Here is a 22,701-nt window from a genome sequence, read left to right on the forward strand (position 1 = left end):
AAATATGTTTAGGAGAGATAATAACATATTTCTGACAGTAGCCATATTTTAAAGGGCAAGCCATTGTTGACAATGTTTTCTTTTCTTCTTCTTTTTTTAAAGATTTTACAGCATTTTGATTATAAAAACTAATTTAGAGCTGTGATTAGATTAAATAGTTAATATGCATAAATTTCAGTAATTGCATCATGCAAACATTTTGGGAAAATAAATTGTGTTTGTCAATAAATAATCGATATTTATGATCAAAATTCATTTTTGTTTTGTGTGGTTTTGTTCTCTGTTTTTTTCTAATACTCTGAACGAGAAGTCTCCACTTGATTATCTCTTGCAGTCTCCACGCTCAAAAATGTCCTCCCTGTGCCAAAGGGTTTGTTAATGCATTGTCCAGAGTAGCATTTACAGAACATTTCATTCCTCACAAAAATTTCATTTTGTAATTTATTCAGCAATTAAAGAGAATTTAAAGGCCCTTCCGTGACTGTATTTCCTCTATCATGTCAGCAAAATGAAACAAGAATTTTTAACTTGACTTTATTAGCATATATTTAGATATATAACATCCAATTTGCATATTTAACCTTAAATATTATAGCGGACTCCTCATACTAAAAACAATACTTTGAATGTAAGTAATTCAATTTGGTGGTTTCATGGTTTCATGCTGATGTCTATTAGATCATTTTAGAATACCAGCAAACGTTATGATAGCCACTTTTTATGCAGCAATGGTGTTAATGATCTTTAAAGAAACAAAGTAGCATTAAAAGAAATACAAGAAATATGATAACTGTCCAAGTACCACCAGTATTTATCCAGATGTACAGTCCAAGAAGTCTCTTCACCTGCCACTGAAGAGATAGTTGCAGTGTAGCACCCTCCAAAAGCAAATCCCAGCAGTTAAACAGTGTGTCTGTCTCAGCTACAATGCAATGAAACATTCTAGCAGTGGCTTGTATTTCACTAACCTCTGCTGTCAGCTGCAGCCTACACTGCAAATGTCGCTTATGTAATTTTCCGTGGCTACCTGTGATTCATGAATCTCACCCTCACCAACCCCACACGGCGTCCACACCACAACGTGCCAGCAGTTTACACGAAGGTTGTTGGGATTGAGCTTTATTTAAAACGTGTAAGTTATACAGGGACCTGTTTTTATTATAAGTGTAATAACATCACTCAGAGGCCAGCACAGTCATTCTTGTAGTACTGTGCAAGACCACAAGAGAGAGGTGTTTCTTGTATTTCTCCAACATGTGAGAGGCCATATTCATGAGTTTATTGATCATTATTTAAGAGCAGATTTTATATGCCGCAGGTTGTATTTATGTAGTCTCTAAATGATCCTCTTGATAGTGTTTCTGTTGGGTAATTCATATATTCTCTCATCTTTGAGGGAAATTCTGATCTCATAATGAAACTTTAACTGTGGAGGTCTTTGGAGAATTCAATCTGCCCTCTGGCAAAATCTGTGATGCTGCTCTCTAAGTGAGGAACTGCAAAGGCAGAAAAGGGAGAGGAGATGAATTTGAGCACACTTCTGAACTGTGAGCAACGCTGCAATATAAGAAACGTTTAAACCTGACGTTTCGATCATACTACTGCTACTACTAATCCATCCATCCTGTTAAACAGATAAAGATAGAAGTGAGTAGGATGGAATATGGCGAAAACACACCTGGATGTTAAGCTAACTGGCCACTTTATTAGGTACACCTGTTTAATTGCTCTGTAATGTAAATGTACAGGCATATAAGCATGGTCAAGATGACCTGCTGAAGTTTGAGCATCAGAATAGAGTCGAAACATGATTTAAGTGACTTTGAACATGACATGGTTGGCCGCACGGCCTCTGCTGAATGTTTCAGAAACTGTTGAGTTAGTAGGATTTTCCTGTAGATGCATCCCTATGTTTCTGGGTTCCTACCTCACTGGAGAATGGCTGGACTGCTTGCAACTGATAGGAAATCAACAGTGACCCAAATAGCCACTTATTACACCAAGGTATGCAGAAGAGCATTTCTGAATGCAAGACATGTTGCACTTTGAGGCAGATGGGCACAGCAGGAGAAAACCACACCGGGTGACACTCCTGTCTGCCCAGAACAGGAAGCTGAGGCTGCACTTCATACTGACTGAAAATGTTCCCTGGTCTGATAACTCTAGATTTCTGCTGCAACATTCAGCCGGCAGGGTCAGAATCTGGCTTTTGCCTCAAGCTTCTGGTGGAATAACTTTCTTGGCATTCATCAGGTTCCTCATTAACAAGGGAGAATTATTTCAACCCCACAGCCTACCTGAGTCTTGTTGCTGAGCATGTCTGTTCCTTTATGACCAATAATAGCTTTTTTGATCCAAAAGGGAAATTCATGTTTCACATAGTTCATCTGCTATTTGGATGAGAATTAAAAATCCTGATTTCTCTGGGTCCAAATTATTTTCTGCATCTCTCCATCTTACAACAGATAGAGAGCAGTCTTCCGGTACTGATGTTTTTTTGTTCCATGAAGATTTTAAAAAGTGGTGGTCAGAGTTATCCAGGATGGCTTCTGATGTCTTTAGTGTGCATCTTTCCCCCGCCACCCTCAACACGTCCAGTCTGGCTCCAATTACAGAGCCATCTTTCTTCACCAGTTTGTCCAGTCTCCTTGCATCCTTGTTTCTGATGCTGCCTCCCCAGCACACTGCAGCACAGAAAAGCACACTTGCCACCACAGACTGGTAGTACATCTGCAGCAAGTTACTCAGATGTCAAGAGATCTTGGTTTCCTTAACAAATAGAGGCAACTGCCCATTTTTGAATAGTCTGTCTGTATTCTGGAACTCGTCTACTTTGTTATCTATTTTGGTATCACCTCAATGTCCACCCCACAAACCTTCTGAGGCTGGAGAGGAGGCCTGAATCTTTGGGAATCTACTACTATCCTTTGTCTTAGTGATGTTCAATATGAGGTAAATGGCCTCTGTAGTCAGCAGATCTCAGTTCAATAGCACACCTTTTGCATGTGGTGGAACAGGAATTATAATCATGGATGTGCAGCAACTGCTTGGTGCTATCGTGTCAATATGGACCAAAATTTCCAAGAATAATTTCCAGGATCTTGTTGAATGTGTGCCACAAAGAATTAACACAGTTCTAAAGGCAAACGGGGGTCTAACCTGGCAGCAGCAAGGTGTGACTAACAACGGGCATGTTAAAACAGATAAATAAAGAAATAAAGAAACAATGAAATAACAAATATCTTTGTAGCAAAAGTGTTTAGGAGAGAGGTAAGGTATTCCTATCTTTCGTAACACTTCCGTACTGTTTATAATATCTATTGTTTGATTTCTTTCCTCTTTAATAAAGTTTCTTCAGTTCTGCTTTCTTTTATTTAGTTTTCTCTTTTTCTCTCTGGGAGGAATTATTTTGTTTGGAGGAAGTTTAAGAATATCAAGGTGATTCATCTCCATTTAAATAGGGACACACTTTCATTTGGAAACAATTCGTTTATACTGCAAAATGTGCCTCTGTGTGCAAGCTTGGTGAAAGGTTTTATTTGTTAAAATACCACAGAGCCTTCGGTGATGTAAAACAAAAAATCTGTCTATATTAAATCTAAAAGAGATACATCTAAATGCCCGACAGCTGTGCAGTAAACCTAGTCTAGCCTTGATAGAAGTTTACAAAAGAGATCACGAGTTAAAGGTAAAACTAAAGAAATCGCTGGGAATTTTTCGATCGTTGTATCATCTTTGTTGTGTCTCACAGCCACAGATGTGAGCCTTTTGAGAAGGTGTTGCATTCAAGCTCTCTTTACCATCTGCAGACGTGGGTGAGGAATATGTCACCTTCATCAGTTTAATCACTTCAGGCTTCAGTCATGTACTGCAACACTGGATGGGTGATGGAGAGTGGCACTAACAGAGTGTTTATTGCATGAAACACAATGAACAACACATTGCTTTGTACTTTTGCTGTCACCGTTTGAGTTTAGCACCTTCTACTTACAAGGGTCTCTTTATTAGTTTCAGAGTCTGCTCTTTGTATTGATCCAGCAAAAGGCTGATGACTTACTGTTCCAAGGCTAAAGACCTGGATGAGACTTCAGAGGCACAACTCAGTACACAAGGTGTAATCACCTTTTAGCAGCTGCACTTCGATCACTGAAAGGCAATCAGACCCGTGCTGCTGTAATCGAGTAGGCACCTGATGTAACTTTTGTCTCCAAATCAAAGGTTACACTCAGCAACCAGTTACTGAAAAGACTGCAGTATTCAAAGGCCTATGTCTATCTAATGTGTCTCCAAATTTTCTATTCCTGTTTTTTTATTCTGCTTCAAACAGGCTGTTTTGGTGTCTGTAACCTTAAATGCAGTTGCTCCTGGGCACCCTCAATCCAGCAAACCGGGCAGTGTTTTTACCAGAGACAGTATAAAAGGTGGAAATGGCCACTGTGACGTCACCTGTTGGTTCTGGAAACATTGACTGACTGTGGTGGTGTTTTTTTGTTGTTGTCTCAACCTACATTCCTACTAACACACTAGAACTGTACTCACTAAAACTGAAGCACAAATGTCTGAGATGGTAGCATTGCACAACAAGCCATAAGATTAGAAGAAGACATTCCCGCCACACACACACACACACACACACACACACACACACACACACACACACACACACACACACACACACACACACACACACACACACACACACACAACCCCGTTCAGCTATCTTAGTGAGGACCTTCATTGACATAATGGTTTCCCTAGCCCCTTACCCCATCCCTAACCATTAAAAATAAATGCCTAACCCTGACCCTAACCATAACCTAATTGTAACCCTGACACTAAAACCACATTTTGAGCCTCAAAAAGGCCTTCAAACTTGTAAGGACCGGTGAGTGTGTCCTCACAAGTGACTGTAGAATGCAGATTTCAGTCCTCACAAAGATAGCTAGACAGGAACACACACACACAGTGATGAGAGTTTAATGACTCAAATATCAAATTTGGACTCAACTATCCTAGTGGACGCTTTATAAAACAATTCACCTCCTTTCTTATGAAAATAGCTGGACAGTATAGGCCAAAACTGTTTTGCACCAGACTGCAAACATGCTTTATTATGCTGTAAACTTGGCACTATAACATGGCAGTCTATGGGGATTGACTCTCAAGTTGCCAGTAGGGGAACTGGAGTCTGGGTTAATTATTCAGCTCTTGCGCATTGGATTTTCATTTATAACACCAAAGTCCTTATAAAAGGAAGCTTTGACATGTTAAAACAGCTGTGGGCACATATTTGGGCAGTGATTTTTCAAGCATTGAAAAATAACTTTTATTTAAAAAGCATTGTTTTAAACTGAATCACATCTTTCTAACAGCATCTTTGCTCCCTCATACTATTGTAATGGTAATTTTTTTAATTTGGCACATTTTTAACCAGACCTACACAATCCCAAAGGGATTTGTGCTTCCACCCAAGACTGAACAGGTGATTTTCTTTTACCTCTTTAATAAATGTGTAAACCTCTACAATATAGATCCACTGCAGACTGCAAAGCAGTTGCTAGCTTGGAATCGAAGAGGTTGGCGGTGCCTTTGCTGGTCTGACAAACCAACAAGGTGTAAAGCAGAAACAGCTCTTTCAGGTGGTGTGTTCAGACAGAATGAAAGTGAAATTTCACCTTGCTGAAGTGTTTATGAGCCATTTCACAACTCACAAGTACTCGCTCCTAACAGCTATAATGAGGAGTACAACTGATAAGTGAAATCAAGCAATACAGCAACATTTTTTCAGGACGTACCAGAAAATCCTACAGTTTTATTTTTCTCCTATCCCTGTTCTCTTTTAAAATCTCTGTCTACATACATAAGTGAAGTTGAATCATAAACTTCCAGCCAATGGTGATATAAGCTGGACTTTTGATTAATAATTGTTGCTGGCATCTATGGGAATATCTCAGCTATTATGCTTTTGCAATTCAATTTTGACAAACTAAAATACTGTGAAGTTACATGAGTGCATTTTCACCTCTATTGGAGGTATTTGAGCTACCCAGTGACAATTTGCATCAGTTTGCAAATTCATTCTTGCATTACTCTTCCTAATCTACAGAGAAAGGGGAAAAACAAGGCTGTTGGTGTATGATTACGTTAAAGAACGAAGCACGTTTTTGCATCACATCATAATTCCCCCTTTCAACACACAAGCAGGTGCGTCATGGTGTCTGGTGTTGTTATTAAGAGTTTGAGCTCTTTGGCACAGGGAGGAGGATCTGTATTATTTTGACAGTATTTCTTGTTTTGTGTATCTTGTGTGTTTTACTTCCCGTCTTTGTCTTGATTCCCACATTTAATCATCTGCCTGCTCTAACTGTTTACACCTGAGCCCAGGTTGTCCTCTGTGTGTGTGTGTCTAAAGCAATTTGTCTCTGTGTGTTTGTGAGTTCATGATCCTGCTCCTTCTTTTTGTCTCTCTTTCATAGTTTTATGGAATCCTTTACTGAACTTTACTGAAGATACCTCTTATGCAGCACTGAAATTGCTTTTCACTTTAGATCCTGCCTGTCTGCCCCTGTGGTGGTTTGCATTTGGGTCAGTTTACCAGCTTCACCTTAAACTGCAAATATAGCACAAGGGTAGCAGCAAAGCTAAAATTATTTCCACATAGGGCCTAAATACATGATTGAAGAGGTTAAAAACGGCTTCCATAAAACCTAATCAAAGAATCTAAATATATATCTGATACACATCTATAAAATACTTTATAAAAAAAACAAAAACAAAAAACCCTCTCTCTGGTGCTCACAGACACTTGAATAATGAGGTCCAGTCCCAACCCAACCCTGACACACTTTCACTGTGGAGGGTCTGCTACATTAAACTGAATAGGTATATTGTTATGTAAGTGATATTTATGATCTTAATAGATCAATTGGTAGTGGTATAAATCAAAAGTACACGTGTCTGTTAAAGAAATCAGTCGCCCCAAAGCTGCAGCTAAAATTCTACTCTTCCCCTTAAGTCAAGCGTGTCCAACTCCAGGCCTCAAGGACCGCTGTCCTGCAGGTTTTAGATATCGCCCTGGGTCAGCACACCTGAATCAAATGATTAGTTCATTACCAGGCCTCTGGAGAACTTCAAAACATGTTGAGGAGGTAATAGAGCCATTTAAATCAGCTGTGTTGGATCAAGGACACATCTAAAACCTGCAGGACATCGGCCCTTGAGGCCTGGAGTTGGCCACCCCTGACAGAAGTAAAGAGACCCTTCAACAGCCATAATTGTGAAGTTTTTAGGACCCAGACTGGAATTGGGCCAATGTGCTAGAATACCATAAAATGCATGCATGCGATACAAAGGAAAACTGCACAAGTTCATCACTGTACACAAGCACATAGATTTATTTATACAAATATAGTATGTATAACAATTGCATATCAAGAGTTTGTTATCTATTTTTTTTTTAATCTTTACGTTAAATACAGGACCATTCGCTTCAAAAATGCAAGTCAATTAAGAAAGAGTACCGATAAATTAAAGGTACAAAAAGGGATCTGTCTTATTAAGATGTACTGTGAGAGTCAGAAATGGTTGTAAATCATATAAAACCTGGACATTAAGGTCACCTAATCACAATATTTTGACATTAAGTAGACCTTAGAGGAAACAGTTTTTTTGGGAAATAGTCAAATGTGGCAGTGTGGGACACATTAATGTAGGCTGCTGTTCATTTGGGCTTAGGGGTTAAAGCCGATGAAATCATCACTCACTGCAGTTTTAAATAAAATCTCTGTAACATCATCAGCTTTTACGCCAGCTGCTTTCAGCATACAGGTGTTTACAGAGTCTCGCATTGAGGAAGTGATGTTTAATGCCTGGGATAAATAAAAGAGTAAAAGCCAGCTACTGAAAATGTAAAGAAAATCAACAGTAAACAAAAAAAAAAAAAAGAGTTAAAAAGACTTATAAATAAGTCATCTCTGGGAACGACGGAGCAGAAAACCACAACAAGAAGCTCACCAAAGATGGAGACAACGTAAACACAGATTTGGCAGATTACCACTTTGACTCTGGAGTTCAGCTACTTGGGTGACAAAGAAAATGATTTCTCTCACAGATCCACTGGGGAAAAAAACCCAAACCAAAACACTCCACTCATAACACAAAATGCAGGTAACACATCCACGTGAACTATGTGCTAGTATTTAGCCATAATGCAATGAATAGATTTTAAACAATCTGCACATCATAGAAAGAATACATAATATTTTAAATGAACATTAAAACTTTGTGTTAAATCTCTGATCTCGTAAACTATAAAATAGACAGATCTGGAAAAATAAACATAATATTCATTTAATTCTGTTAAAATCAAAAGTGATGACATTCTGGTAATCTGTCGGGAACATTTAAGATTTCTGAGGATTAAAGTGAACCTCCTTGTAACATATATTTTCTAGATTAATTTCAGTTGGGAGTAGCTTATAAGTTCTTTTTATGAATCGCAGTTATTGCACATTAACTCTATGCGCCGTCTGTAAATCTCTTTAAATGGCACCGAAGACCGATTTGGACTCAGGAGCTGCCTTACAGTGAATAAGATGCAATTTGCTTTACGGTGATTTACATTTGCACCTAAACTCTGTATATGTACGGTGATGAATTTCATTTTAAAATGTAAAAACAAAAAAAACAAAACAAAAGTGTGTTATTGCTAAACCTACGAGATACAAAATCTTTTCTTGCTACAATATAGAAGGTAAAAAAGAGTTCATCAAAAACAGGACACAGAAAAAGGAAATCAATGGTCTTTCATACAGAGACACAAGCACCAGTAGAGGAATCAATAGAAACACCACTGTACAAATGATAACTATGGAAAAATGGCGAAGGATCCACTGCGAAATGGATGAAAGCAAACCAAGTGGATAAAATAAACCAAACTACAAACACAAGAAAGGGAGTATTCAAGTCACGACTGGGGTGTAGAACCTAGAAAAGGGACTATAAAGTCAAAACTTTCAGTGTTAGCCTCCCTCATACTTGTTTTTCGAAGCACCAAATTCAGGACAAACGCTCTCTTCGTTTTTGCTCAGTAATCGGTGGTACACTGGAAGGGAGAGAGTGAAAGAGTCTTCTACTTTCGGTCGGTTTTGCTCCATGATGGAGAGACGCCTTTGGGATCCTCAACACAAACAGATGGCCTTAAAGATCCACACACTTCTTCACTTCTTCTTCTTTTGGAACAGCCTGGAGATCACAAAGACAAGAAAAACAGGCTGAGAGCAATGCCGTGAAACACAGCTGCACTAAATGAAGTCATGCTGAGTTTAATTTTTTTCTGTTTTCTGAAAAATGTCACATGGTGTGGTAAAAGGATAAATTAGCAACAAGACAAACATTTAATCTTAAAAAAAAAAAAACAACCCAGTATGACACCATATACTTTTAGGGTCCATCCATCCATCCATCCCAATGCATTTGTCAATCCAGTTTTTGCTCCTTATCCAGTTTGCAGACATGCCCAGACCTCCCTTTACCCATCCACCTCCTTAAGATGTTCTGGAGGTATCCCGAGGCTCTTTTCATGCCAGAATAGAGGGATCTCGCTAGTTTGGCAATCCAAACATTTGACTAAAATGACAAGGGACAAAGCAGGGATTTTTTTTTTCTTCAAAAGACACACCTCTCAGATTTTTATGTTAAACTCAAAAGGATGGGTTTTAATCAAAATGTTCTCATAATTGCAGACGGATTGTGACAAAGATGATATCAGAGGGCTTAATTTTGATCTACACTCTGAAATTAAAAACACAGAGGGAGGATATTTTTTGGTGAGGAGAAGATTGGAGATGAGTTTTTTTGTGTTAAAATTAACTGAAGTTACAGGATAGATTCAATTCACTTCAGTTAACTTCAGTTCAATTTATTTAGCAACAAATCACAACTACAGTCCCCTCAGTATATTGTAAGGTAAAGACCCTACAATAATAGAGAGAAAACCCCAGCAATTAGCAATGAGCAAGCACTTAGTGACAGAAGGAAGAAAAAACTCCCTTTTAACAGGAAGCAACCTCCACCAGAACCAGGCTCAGCAAGGGGCAGCCGTGAATCATGAACGATTCGTTCATGATTCGCGCATCAATCGCGATTCAATACTCGAGAATCACTTTACTGACTCCTGAATCATGATTCACAACCTCAACTGACTCACTGACTCATCCCTGTTGCTGTTAGCAGCAATATTTCTAGCTTATAATTAAAATTGTGGAGAAAAACACATCTGGTATCTTAAGAAAAAAATTTCTGCTCTGAACTGGAAGAAAAAACCCTGAGTAGAAGCTCACATCAGGTTCACAGTAGCATCGCTCTGCTAACATGCTAACAGTACATTTGATCTACTCACCCCCTCCCTCCTGTGCTGAATCGTAAGCGAATCACTCAGGACTCACTAACCCCTCCCTCCTAGCTCACAGCTTCTTCTTCTTCTTGGTTGGCAACCAATGTTAAGGCGCATTACCGCCCCCTGGCTCACAGCTCAGTGGACATTTAGATGAGAAAATATATATTTGACACATTTAAGGAAAATACTAATAAAATAAAAATAAACAAAATAAATGTTTATTAAGCAATTTTGATAGGAAATTGCTTAATTTTAGAAATGTTTTTGCTCTTTTTTGTTCTATAAAATAGTTGTTTTCTTTGAGAATCATTCATCTTAGCAGCAGGATTTACATGAAAAGAGAAACAAATTAAGTTTAAGTGAAAATGTAAATTTTTTGCACTCTCTGGTCAACTGACTCAGTGAATCAAATGACTCAAAAAAACACAATTCACTTTGGTGAGTGACTCATTAAAACTCGATTCAGTAAAAAGAATCAAATTTACCATCACTAGCTTATTCATCACCAATGCTTATTAGAGAACATCTAAATATTAAATTGAAGCCTGAATTAGATTCTTGAAAGGGATCCGGTCTACATATACGAGTGCTCTATATATATAAAAAAAAGATCAACTGTTGTTTAACTGTTGAAGAGTTCAGCTGTACAAAATAAGACAACTCAAAAAAGTCTGAGAAGATAAAATATTAACTGAAAGGAAAAAGTTGAAGAGCCGTCACTTCTTTTATATATATATATATATATATATATATTAGGGGTGCAACGATATTCGTATCGATATTGAACCGTTCGATACAGTGCTTTCGGTTCGGTACGCATATGTATCGAACAATACAACATTTGTAATTTATTTTATCAATTTTCCTTCTGACGATGCTGTCTGTGTGGAGCGCTCAGTGAATCTGTGTTCGACTACTCTGCCTAGGCTGCACTGTCGAGCGCAGATCCACTGAGCGCTCAACACAGACAGCATAGTCAGAAGGAAGAGCACAGGACAAGCTAGCGAGACAGAAGTTAAGCTCTACTTGCAACAGGCAAATTGACCCTCATTCAGATCTGGCGTTTGGAATTATTTTGGTTTTCATGTGACGTATGACCCTGAAGGTAAGCGAGTCATGGACTAAAGTAAAACAGTATGTTGGATGTGCCATGCAATGCTCAATTACATTGGTGTGAACTAGTGTTTTAGCGCAGTTAGCTCGTTAACGTGTTGGCCGTCTAGCCCCATGCACGGAGCGATCGGCGGTAGCTCGTTAACGGAGATTTGCCGTGTTGTGGCGTTAAGGTCATTTCAACGAGATTAACCTGAAAGCACTAGTGGGAACACAACGAATATGACTGCACATTTACACCGACATCATCCTAGTGCAAAGACAAAAACAACAAGCATGCTACTAACTTTAGCCGTGTCATTTAGACAGCTGTTAGCACATGATTCTCCTTATGCTGCTGAGAATATAGCCCAGAAGAAGCGGATAGTATAGCTTTTATTTTGGAAAGAGCCATTTCTCTGTAATAAACTCTCTTTTCCAAAGATGAGTGATTCCTCAATCAGATACAGGGCTTGCAATATCGCTAGCCCGACGTCCCGGAGCTAGCGATTTTTTCAGTCGGGCTACCAAAATCTATCTCTTCCCTGCCCGTCGGGCTATTGTAGGAAAAATAAAGGTCAATGCTTTTGCATTCTTTCAGAAATGTAGCTGGGTAATTATGTCATTGGCATCGGTGAGCCACTGTCAATATGTGACATATTGAAGTCGCGTTTGAATTTGCGCTTGTTTTTTTTGCTTTCACTTTGCAATCGTGCGAACTGTGTATAGAGAGCGACAGCACTGATCTGTGAGTGATGATAATTTGTGCACCAATTCCTCTGACATCGTCTTATTAATCGTTAGCTTACTATGCAAACATGACAAGTGAAATCTCCCGCAGCTTACACATGTGAGAGGTTGATCGCGCAACGATACACAAAATTCACGGTTCGGTTCGGTTCGATACTTTGGTGTCACGGTTCGATATTTTTTCGATACAAAAAAAATGTTCATGCATTTTTAATTTGTCATTTATTAAAATTATAAATATATATTTTAACTCAAAAGTACAGTTTTTAAATTTAACCCTAACCCTAACCCTTGTGCGCGTTTTTTATTTTGACAGCGAATGTGCACCTGCGGACCACTTATGTGCAGCCCTGGTTATTTAGCTTGTCATATTGCAGCCACAGAAATTATTTTGTCCATGAAACCATAAAGCTGCACTTTCTTTTTGCCTTATAGTCTGATTTGTCATAACTTCTCCGTTTTGTGGTAAGCTTTTCTCTGGCTGTCACTTCTTCACCCTGACCTGTCTTATTTGGCTCAGCAGAACTGAAATGCTTTTACACACGCACTCACATAAGCTCAGCGATTCTCTGCGCGATCAACCTCTCACATGTTTAAGCTTGCTGCAGGAGATTTCACTTGTCATGTTTGCATAGTAAGCTAACGATTAATAAGACGATGTCAGAGGAATTGGTGCACAAATTATCATCACTCACAGATCAGTGCTGTCGCTCTCTATACACAGTTCGCACGATTGCAAAGTGAAAGCAAAAAAACAAGCGCAAATTCAAACGCGACTTCAATATGTCACATATTGACAGTGGCTCACCAATGCCAATGACATAATTACCCAGCTACATTTCTGAAAGAATGCAAAAGCATTGACCTTTATTTTTCCTACAATAGCCCGACGGGCAGGGCAGAGAGATTTTTGTAGCCCGACTGAAAAAATCGCTAGCTCCGGGACGTCGGGCTAGCGATATTGCAAGCCCTGTATCTGATTGAGGAATCACTCATCTTTGGAAAAGAGAGTTTATTACAGAGAAATGTCTCTTTCCAAAATAAAAGCTATACTATCCGCTTCTTCTGGGCTATATTCTCAGCAGCATAAGGAGAATCATGTGCTAACAGCTGTCTAAATGACTCGGCTAAAGTTAGTAGCATGCTTGTTGTTTTTGTCTTTGCACTAGGATGATGTCGGTGTAAATGTGCAGTCATATTCGTTGTGTTCCCACTAGTGCTTTCAGGTTAATCTCGTTGAAATGACCTTAACGCCACAACACGGCAAATCTCCGTTAACGAGCTACCGCCGATCGCTCCGTGCATGGGGCTAGACGGCCAACACGTTAACGAGCTAACTGCGCTAACACACTAGTTCACACCAATGTAATTGAGCATTGCGTGGCACATCCAACATACTGTTTTACTTTAGTCCATGACTCGCTTACCTTCAGGGTCATACGTCACATGAAAACCAAAATAATTCCAAACGCCAGATCTGAATGAGGTTCAATTTGCCTGTTGCAAGGAGAGCTTAACTTCTGTCTCGCTAGCTTGCCCTGTGCTCTTCCTTCTGACTATGCTGTCTGTGTGGAGCGCTCAGTGGATCTGCGCTCGACAGTGCAGCCTAGGCGGAGTAGTCGAACACAGATTCACTGAGCGCTCCACACAGACAGCATCATCAGAAGGAAAATTGATAAAATAAATTACAAATGTTGTATTGTTCGATACATATGCGTACCGAACCGAAAGCACTGTATCGAACGGTTCAATATCGATACGAATATCGTTGCACCCCTAATAAATAAATAAATAAATAAATAAATAAATAAATAAATAAATATATATATATATATATATATATATATATATATATATATATGTGTGTGTGTGTGTGTGTGTGTGTGTGTGTGTGAGATGAGGAGGTGCACCAGTATCACTTATGAATGCATCTCTTTAACTTACATCTGGCTCTGACCTTTACATACAGTTTATGCTGGTTAACAGAGAGCAGAGAAACTCAGAAAATGTGACAGAATGGCTTATAATGCACTCTTGTCACTTGGTCAGCAGCTTCTTGGATCCCAAAGCAGATCACTGCGGTCAGCATGCCGGAATTGATATAACATGATCCCTGCTCAGTTTGCTTTCTGTGGCTCCACCACAACACGCTGTTACAAGCTCCTAAGAACCATTCCAGGCTGTGGTGTGCCAAGTCCAGGACAAGAGATATGCTTGGGGGATTTAGCATCAAAGCCAAAGAGATCTTGGACACATGCCTCTAACACGTCAGGCAAATAATTTGAGACGTTTGGGCAAAAATAGGGACCGCATGATATGACTTGGTTTCATGGTCTGAATAGTGTCTGCACTTTCTTTTTGATTTTAAATTGAGTGTTTTTCACTACAGCAGGCAAGAGTGAGCTTTAGTTTGCTTGGCAGTGCACAGCCTTCTTCTAATTTGGCACCGTAAGAAAAAATGATCTAAAGCGAGTCAGGGGTAGAGCCTCCATCCAGCTTTAGCTTACAAGTAACAACACTCCAGGCTGCACCTGCGTACCTGCAGAGCATGAACCACAGATGTAATCGGTTTAAGCTTGAATAATTTACAACCCTTACAACAGAATCACTGGCAGCACAGAAGAAGAATCAGTAATGTTTGCACAGAGGATACTGGCTGCTCAGTTTGCAAAATATACTACTGAGCTTTTCGACTCTGTGCTGGGATGTATATGTCTGCTATACCTGCACACAAGCTGAAAGATGTGCTTACATGGGCAAAACAGAGTACGGTGAATAAAATTCAGTTCTCCATCTCAATTCTTTTATTGTTTATCTGCAAAATGTTTTAACTTTCTTGCACCAGAACATTCAGCAGAAAGTTTTTATTATATACTTGACATTAAATAAATATATAAATGAAGCCAACAACCAAGGAATGAAGCAAATCGTGGTAAAAACTATTTCGAGTAAAAGTATGATGTCTGGAAAGATGAATAATTCATCTAGAAAGATTTTGCGACAATAAAAGCTCGGTCACCTTGAAACAAGAACAGCTGGGAGGCCCAAGCCTGAGGCTCTGCTTATGCTCATACAGGAAATGATAAAAGGTGTACTCTCTGTGCACATCTGCATTCCCTACCCACCTTTGATTTCTTTTAGTGCCTGCAAGTCCAAAAAAACAGCACATACTTTTGATCCTAAACTCTGCCACAGTTTAAAAAAAAATATGTTGAAACAGGTCAACAGAGGGTCCAGAAGTTTATAGAGAATGGTACATTTATTATTTTTTAGTTTTAGTTTTTATAACTTTGCCTCTGTTTGATTTAAAATCCTTTTCATGGTGTGTCAGTTGCATCTTAAATGCAGAGTCATGGCCAGGTGAGGCCTGTTACTTTGTTATTTCATTACAAATTAACCAGGTAAAAGATCTGCAGTTTATTCTATGTGTTGAAATTGTATTTGGTAGCTTTTCACTTTAACTCTAAATGAAGTCCAGTTGGTGGACCAACTACTGTATTGTGGATTTATATTCAAAGCAAAGTTGATGGCATTGTGCCCGAATGATGAGCTTGGCGATCCTGACGAGCTATTAGTGGCGTTTCGACCTCAACCTAGGCTGCAACACTCCTCATTCTGTTACATTTCAGTTCTTTCCAGCGGGACAATTTCCTTCCGTAATCTTCATCAACATGCATAAACACAACTTTTTAAAGTAAAGTTCTCAGAGGTAGTGTTTCCTTTTCCTTTGTTGGCATCCACCTCCCCCCACCCCTCACCCTTAAAGCAATGAAGCGCCTCACCTACGACATGTGGTTCTGCTGAGAGGCCAGATTCTGCTGTTGCTGCTGCTGCATGAGGAGCTGCTGCTGCTGACGCCGCCGGGCCGTACGCAGCTTCTCGAAGCGGGCCTCCATCTCCTCCAGCACTTTGGGGGTGTAGCGAACCACCAGCTTCACGCTGTCCTTGGCTGCCTTCAGTAGCTCCACCGCTTTCTCGTGGTGCTCTCCCTCTACACTCTGCAGGGGTTTCAGAGCCGCGGAAAGAGTAGAATATTAAAGGGGGCTGATTTTAATATATATATATTTTTAAAAATAGTAACCCTTCAAAGAAAAAAAAGAATATTTTCTCCACTATTATTACCTCACGATCAAGTGAAATGAGAAGGCTTAGCTTACAGTGTATGATGCTCATATCTCTCCAGCAGCTGAAGAAATTTCTGCTACTTATTCACAACATGCAACCTTGCGACCTCAATAACTCCTGTGATTGTTGACTCACATATCAAACTAGAAATCATATACATGGCAGGAAGCTGCTAAAAATATATTTTTGGAAACAAGCTTAAACAGGGGTTGACAAGCTTATCTACACTCTACTTTCAATCCATTGATCTTCTTTTCCCACATGCTGGATCAGAACGTTAGTCTGGCGAGACCCACCACTCCATTCACAGACAGGAGCTGGTCCCCTCGCTTTAAGCCGCCATGCCTCTCAGCTACGCCTCCAGGAATGATGCGGGAGATATAGATAGGTGAGTTTTGCTCTTTGCCGCCCATCACATTGAAGCCCAGCCCTTCGTCCGTCTTCGGTAGCTCCACCACCCGCGGGTGAGAGTGACCTTCACTGGCTGCGAAGGCCGCAACTGTGGCCTGAAGGAAGAGAAAAAAAGGTAAAGGGCTTATTAGTTATTCCAATGAATTAGACGGTTAATTAGACATGAATTCTGACAAAAATACACTTCTACGTATATTTTTTTGACACACAAGATTTAATACAAGGTTCAACTTTGTGTGTGCAAAAAAGTAATATTATATATATTATGCAATATGCAAATATCCATGGGTTAATCATAGACTGTACAAAAATGATAGATGTAGCCTTAGGTTCTAAAATGTGAAAGTGCCTTAAAGCAAAAGGAGTTTCCAGGATTTTTTAATGAGGGGGGGAGACCAAGAAGCACCTAAGGGGAACTCACGAGAAATCATACATAAGTTTTATTCTAAAGAACAAGGTCTCTCACACATCCTTTATTTTACATTCACCTCTGAAAAGTACAGGTGTGGACCAAACCATTGTGAACCATTTGAAGGGGAGTACGATATATCTAAAATTACTACAAGAGATTTGATGGCACATTATTGTATTATTATTTCACAATGAATAATTACATTCGCAGCGTAATACCAGTCCTTTTATATACAATCTAATGTTCCGCATTATGCGTATGATATTAAAGATATTAGTGCACATTAAAAAAGTGGAGCGAATGCCTGAACTGTGCCAGGTCAGTTTCCCAAGAAATGCAAAAAAACTTTAGTAAATGTCTCATTCTATGAGTAAATCAAGTATTAGGGCAAGAAGTGAGTTATTTCTTCTCCTTTTAGTTAAACAGTGGAGAGAAAAACATAACCAAGATGAGAAAGAAGGCAGAGGCACACAGCAGCTTCTTAAATAGTGCCCTCATTATAGACGGCGCAAAGATATTCGTCTGAAATCTGATTTGCAGCTTTTGCAAACCACATCTTCAATCAAATCAGCAATTCTTTTTGAAAGCTCTGCAGCTTACACTAGCTTCTCATTCTCTTCTGTAGTGTGAAAATAAAATCAAAGGAAGAACACATTTTAGAAGTATTACAAAGAGACTGCAAAGCTGCTCGCGAACCTCTGACGCACCTTCTCATTTAAGCGACGACGGCCGTAACAAAGCGTCAGGATTTGGTCTGGGCTTGGGATTTAGACTCCACATGAGAAGTTCTCTGGTCTTTCCAAGCACACGGATTAACACATCTCACTTCCACCCTGTGTATCCCTTCCAGCTGGGTGAAGTTCCTTTGAATCACAAGCCAAGCTGCACACTCCTTGTACATTTAGAACAAAGCACCGAGGAGCTTGTTAGCCGAGCTGGGAAAGCTCGTGGCAGGTGAACAGAGAGCCTGTGCCCAAAGATCCACAGATGCGATGCCACAGGTTCCTCGCTGTCAAGTCAGCATCATTTATGGTGTGCGAGATGGGGGAAAGGAAGGATAAGAAAGTACGGGTGGAGTGAGTTCTGTTTTGATTTTGCAGATGTGAATCGAAATTCCCAGCAGCAGACGAGGAGCTTGGCAACTGGAGGTCTTTGAGGCTCCCTCCAGGCATCATCCCCGCATCTGCAATCTCTTCCATATTCATATGCATCTTCAGATCCACATTTATTACTCCTCATTTCTCTCTCCCCTCCCGCTGCCTATTAATCTGCTTATTGCATTATGACAACTCCCCCCTTCTCCTTCCTTCTCTCGCTCTGTCCTTCGCCTTTCTTCTTCTGCTGCTCCCACTCACCCTCCCTGGCCTGCTGTTAAAATGAGCAGCAGCTCCTCAGCATGCATACCGTCGCCACCCGGGCCTCGCAGCTCATCGACCTTCACAACTTTATCGGGCTTTCTGTGAATGAAAAACAATCTGGCAGATGGCCGGTGCCTCTCACGCACGGGGGGCATTTTAAATGAAACACTTGCTGGAGGATACTCGGTAGACACACAACACTGTAAAAGTCTGGCTTAAAGTATCTAAAGTCATTTTAGCATCACCTCCCTGTTTTTTTTGCTTCCCCCCCCCCCGGCTGCTCTGATAATCTCCGCCTCCTTTAAGATCAGTAATAAAAACCTCGGGCCAGATATTAGAGGCTGAATTGATTAAATTAACAATGCGATCAAAGTGAATTGAGTTGTTCAAGTGAAACTCAAATCTTGGATGTCTGCAGATTTTTCTCTCACCAACTAAAGCACTCGAGATAAACCGAAACTCTGTCATGTATTTCATCACTGTTGCAGTTCATTCTCACTGCAATACACTATGAATGTCTTTCCCCATATGTTGATGCTGATTATGTGCAATTGTGGTCCTTGTGGATATCTCTGCAGGGAGTAAAGCACTTTCAAAAATATCCAGTGTTCCCAGTTGGGAAGATCCCCACAGCTAAGCCACTTCAAACCCTTAGCTGTGTGCTTAATTGCCCAATGAATTTGTGCATTTTTATTACAGATTTAGAAGAAGTAACTTTTAAATGTGTGAGGGAGAGAGTTTGAAATGCTTTGTTCTTAAGAGAAAAAAGGGACATAGAAAAAGACTTAAAAATAACATCTCTTCTAATCATTAATGAGATGTTATTTTTAAGATCAGACAATGGAACCCACTCGAGAAACTTCAGGATACTTCAGAAGATGACACGATTGTCTTTGTTGACAGAGAATCCTTCCCTCTGAGAGAAGAAAAAATAAAACTCTGAACAGAGTTTGTTTAAAAATGTGTCATATTTAGTGCATCCTGTTTAAAAATATTTTGACAGGTTGGGAAATACACCTACTCTTGCCACAATTTAGACGAGAAACCTATGGAGTCAGACGACTACAAGATTAGACTGGAAAGCCTTAAAGGGCCTATTGGGAGTATGGGGAACTTTCTCAAGGATCAGACATTTTAACCAACATCACATTTTATATTTAAGGAAATTATTGGAAAAGGAAATTATTGCCTTGCACCACTACCGACAGCTTCCATGTAGAGAAAGTGAGTGAAATGGCACAAGACTGAATGCAATGGAAGAAAATTTGTTGTGAACTCCTGGCAGCTCTGGCACGTTAAGACGCTAAATCGAGGATGTTATTACCGTAATGGAATAAACGGAAGTGAAGGATCATCCTTAAGGAGGCGCTGGTTGCATGTTGATAAATGCTTCTTTTAGAAAATAAAAGAGGGGTTGCATATGTTAAAACCACACTGACAATTTCAGTCTGGTTTCAATTTCCTTAAATTCAACAGATTTGAAAATAATTACCAATGAATGGAACAGGAATTCACGGTCCAGACAACTGCTGACTACATAAGAGACCTGAAAAAGTTCGCTCTTTACTCCCTAAATGTATCTGAATAGCTTAGCAGTAATAGCTACTCTAGTGAAGTTTCTCTTTTTTTCCTTAGTTTATTTCACTTTGTTCACCAAACTGTTTGGTGTCTTTTGCTGTACCACACCAAAAGACTGTATTTCAGTTACTTTCCACTTCAGTCACATGGCTAGTCTCCCTGAGGTCTCCCTGCAGTTTACATGAGCCACAAACACAAAAGAAGATTATACTAGAAGCAGCTAGAAGAGGCACCCCTTTGTAACCCCTTCTACAGCCACACCTAGCTCCACTTGGGGGATGATAGGATATCTTTAATGCTCTGTACAGTCTATTTATGGAAGTCTGTTTAAATCAGGGGTCTCAAACTCGTAGCCCCAGGGCCACTTGCGGCCCACGTCACCCCTACTTGCTATACTGATGTGAAGAAATAGAATGCAATTTGGCCCGTGAAGTTACTTTTTTGTTAGGGAGGATTTGTTTGTTGTTGAGTGCAATGTTAAAATAAGTTCTTTAAAAAGCAAAAAATGACTTAATACGAAGCCAATATGAGCAGAAAGTACAAACATATTGAGGGATTGGCTGTGTTAGTTCAGTGAGAGTTATTTGTAAAAAAAAACAATTTTCGCTAGCAGTCAAAAACTAATGTGCACACTTATGTCTGCATTTTTATTTTGTTAAATACGAACAAAACTGTGATGCCACATGTCGGGCCAGAAAGTGAGTACCAGTTTGTAGTTCAATGAAAGGCTTCAGTTAGTTAAAAAATTGCGTTCACATTTGCAGTTTTGTCTTGTTATATAATATTAAAAATTCAACACTACATTTTCTGAAACATTTGTGGGTGTTTTCATGTTTGTTTTGTACTCATTGAACACTAAAGTGGCCCTCACATGAGATGACAGTGCCAGCAGTAGCCTACAGCTCATTTAAGTTGGAGACCCCTGTCACTGTAAAATTGGGGGCCCCCAATAGCCTGGTTTTCCTCTCATGAGAGCATTCCAGCTATAGCAGACATAATCCTTTCATTTTAAAAGATGCCTCCCACAAATGTCTGTCTTTCTATATAGATTGACACATGCAACATGTACAGTATTAGTGACTGACAGGTGCTGGAAGGAGAATTTTTGAACTCTGAATGTTAAGTTAGCTGTTTCCCTCTGCTAACCACCTCCCAGCTCTAGCTCAATAGTTAACAGCAGGCATGAGGATTTGATCTCTTTATCTAACTCAAAGCAAAACAGTGAAAAGATGTAATTCTTAAAATATTGAGTGATTCCTTTTAACAGATATTGAATTGTATTTTACCAAACTCTGCAGGACTATTCTGGAGGTGTAGCGTTAGTGGAGCCAAACAAAATGAGAAAAGGACTGGCAAGCAGCTCTCATCGTTTGAAGCCTCTCTGTGTTCATACACAAAGACTTGTATCCCTTTGTTTATGTCATCCTTTTCTGTTCTCGTCCTCCACCCACTCGCGGCGATGAGAGGAGTGGACTCTACACTGAACCAATGAAGGACATGCTCTATGAGTGCTCCTCATCGCATCCCACCCTTCTCTTCCTCCTCTGCACTTTAAATCAGGCAATCTCTCCCTCTCTTTATCTTCTTTCATGAAAGCTTGTGTCTCTTGCTTGTGATGTGCTGATGAAACGTCCTGCTTCAGTCAAGCGGGTCAAGCTCATCTCTTTTGAATACCACAATCTGCTTATTCCACTCACGCAGTGCACCTCTTTCACCTGTGATATGGATGGGACCTTTTCTAAATAGCCAGCAGAAGAAAAAAAATCGTTGGACATCTTAAATAATCAGGTGGGATAAACCAAAGCATAAAAAAGATGGGGTTTTTTTAACAATTAACTTGCATCCATGACATTTATGACCTCTCAATCAAAAGCTCTGTTTGTTCTGAGTGCTGAATTGTAAATAAATGAAAGCTCGTGAATGCAAACATTCAGAAGGTAAAGTCAAGACAACTGTGTTTCCATAAGAGAAATAAGTTGAATGAGTTGAAGAGAATCCAGCAGCTGCTGATTGGAAGAGTCTTGAGGACTATTAGACATAATTAAAGACCGATTTACAGCTCGAATGAAAGACATTAAGTAACTGATGACTGTTGAGTCAAGGATGAAGAGCTTCTACTTCAGCCTTTGAGATAAACATTTAGCTCGTTCTGGTCTGTAATGCCTGTCTTTCTTCTGGTAAAGTGTACTCTGACAGTATTGATTCCAACTTTGTTTGACCTTATGAGTCGTGCTATTTTCCCTCAAACAACAACTCTACAGCAGCCGCTTAAATACACCAGCACCACCTTCTGACAGTCCCTACGCAGAAATGATCGATTATACTTAGAGCTGGGCGATAGAACGATAACGATATGTATCGCGATATAACTTTTACTCGATAGAGAAATTAAGCTATCGCGATAGACCTCGCCGCTCTTGTCCTCTTAAAAAAAAGAAAAAAAAAAGAAAAAAAAGGTCAGCCAAATTAAGTAGCGCAGAGCCGAACCAATCACAGCCGCAGCGTCACGTCGCGTGACTTGTTACGTACAGCACAAGTGCCAAGCCGCACGTGTGTTTGTTTGGGAAGCAGCCAGCGGG

The 22,701-nt window shown here is 39.8% G+C and overlaps 1 protein-coding gene across 2 annotated transcripts in view; it reads right to left on the minus strand.

Moving 5' to 3' along the window:
- Window positions 1–7,370: 7,370 nt before the first annotated feature.
- The window catches only part of lin7a (lin-7 homolog A (C. elegans)), a 48,015-nt gene continuing 32,684 nt past the window's right edge, over window positions 7,371–22,701 (minus strand). Inside the window, exons 4-6 of one of the 2 annotated variants that reach the window (XM_026147065.2) lie at window positions 16,660–16,869; window positions 16,025–16,236; window positions 7,371–9,243 (exon numbers count right to left, since the gene is read on the minus strand). In XM_026147065.2, the coding sequence (XP_026002850.1) occupies window positions 9,219–9,243; window positions 16,025–16,236; window positions 16,660–16,869 (447 nt within the window). In that variant the 3' untranslated portion in view covers window positions 7,371–9,218. Of the gene's footprint in view, window positions 9,244–16,020; window positions 16,237–16,659; window positions 16,870–22,701 lie in introns of both variants that reach the window. The other variant, XM_026147066.2, reaches the window with a different exon arrangement.

Source organism: Astatotilapia calliptera, chromosome 17 (genome assembly GCF_964374335.1).
Source record: "Astatotilapia calliptera chromosome 17, fAstCal68.1, whole genome shotgun sequence".
Lineage (NCBI taxonomy): Eukaryota > Metazoa > Chordata > Actinopteri > Cichliformes > Cichlidae > Astatotilapia > Astatotilapia calliptera.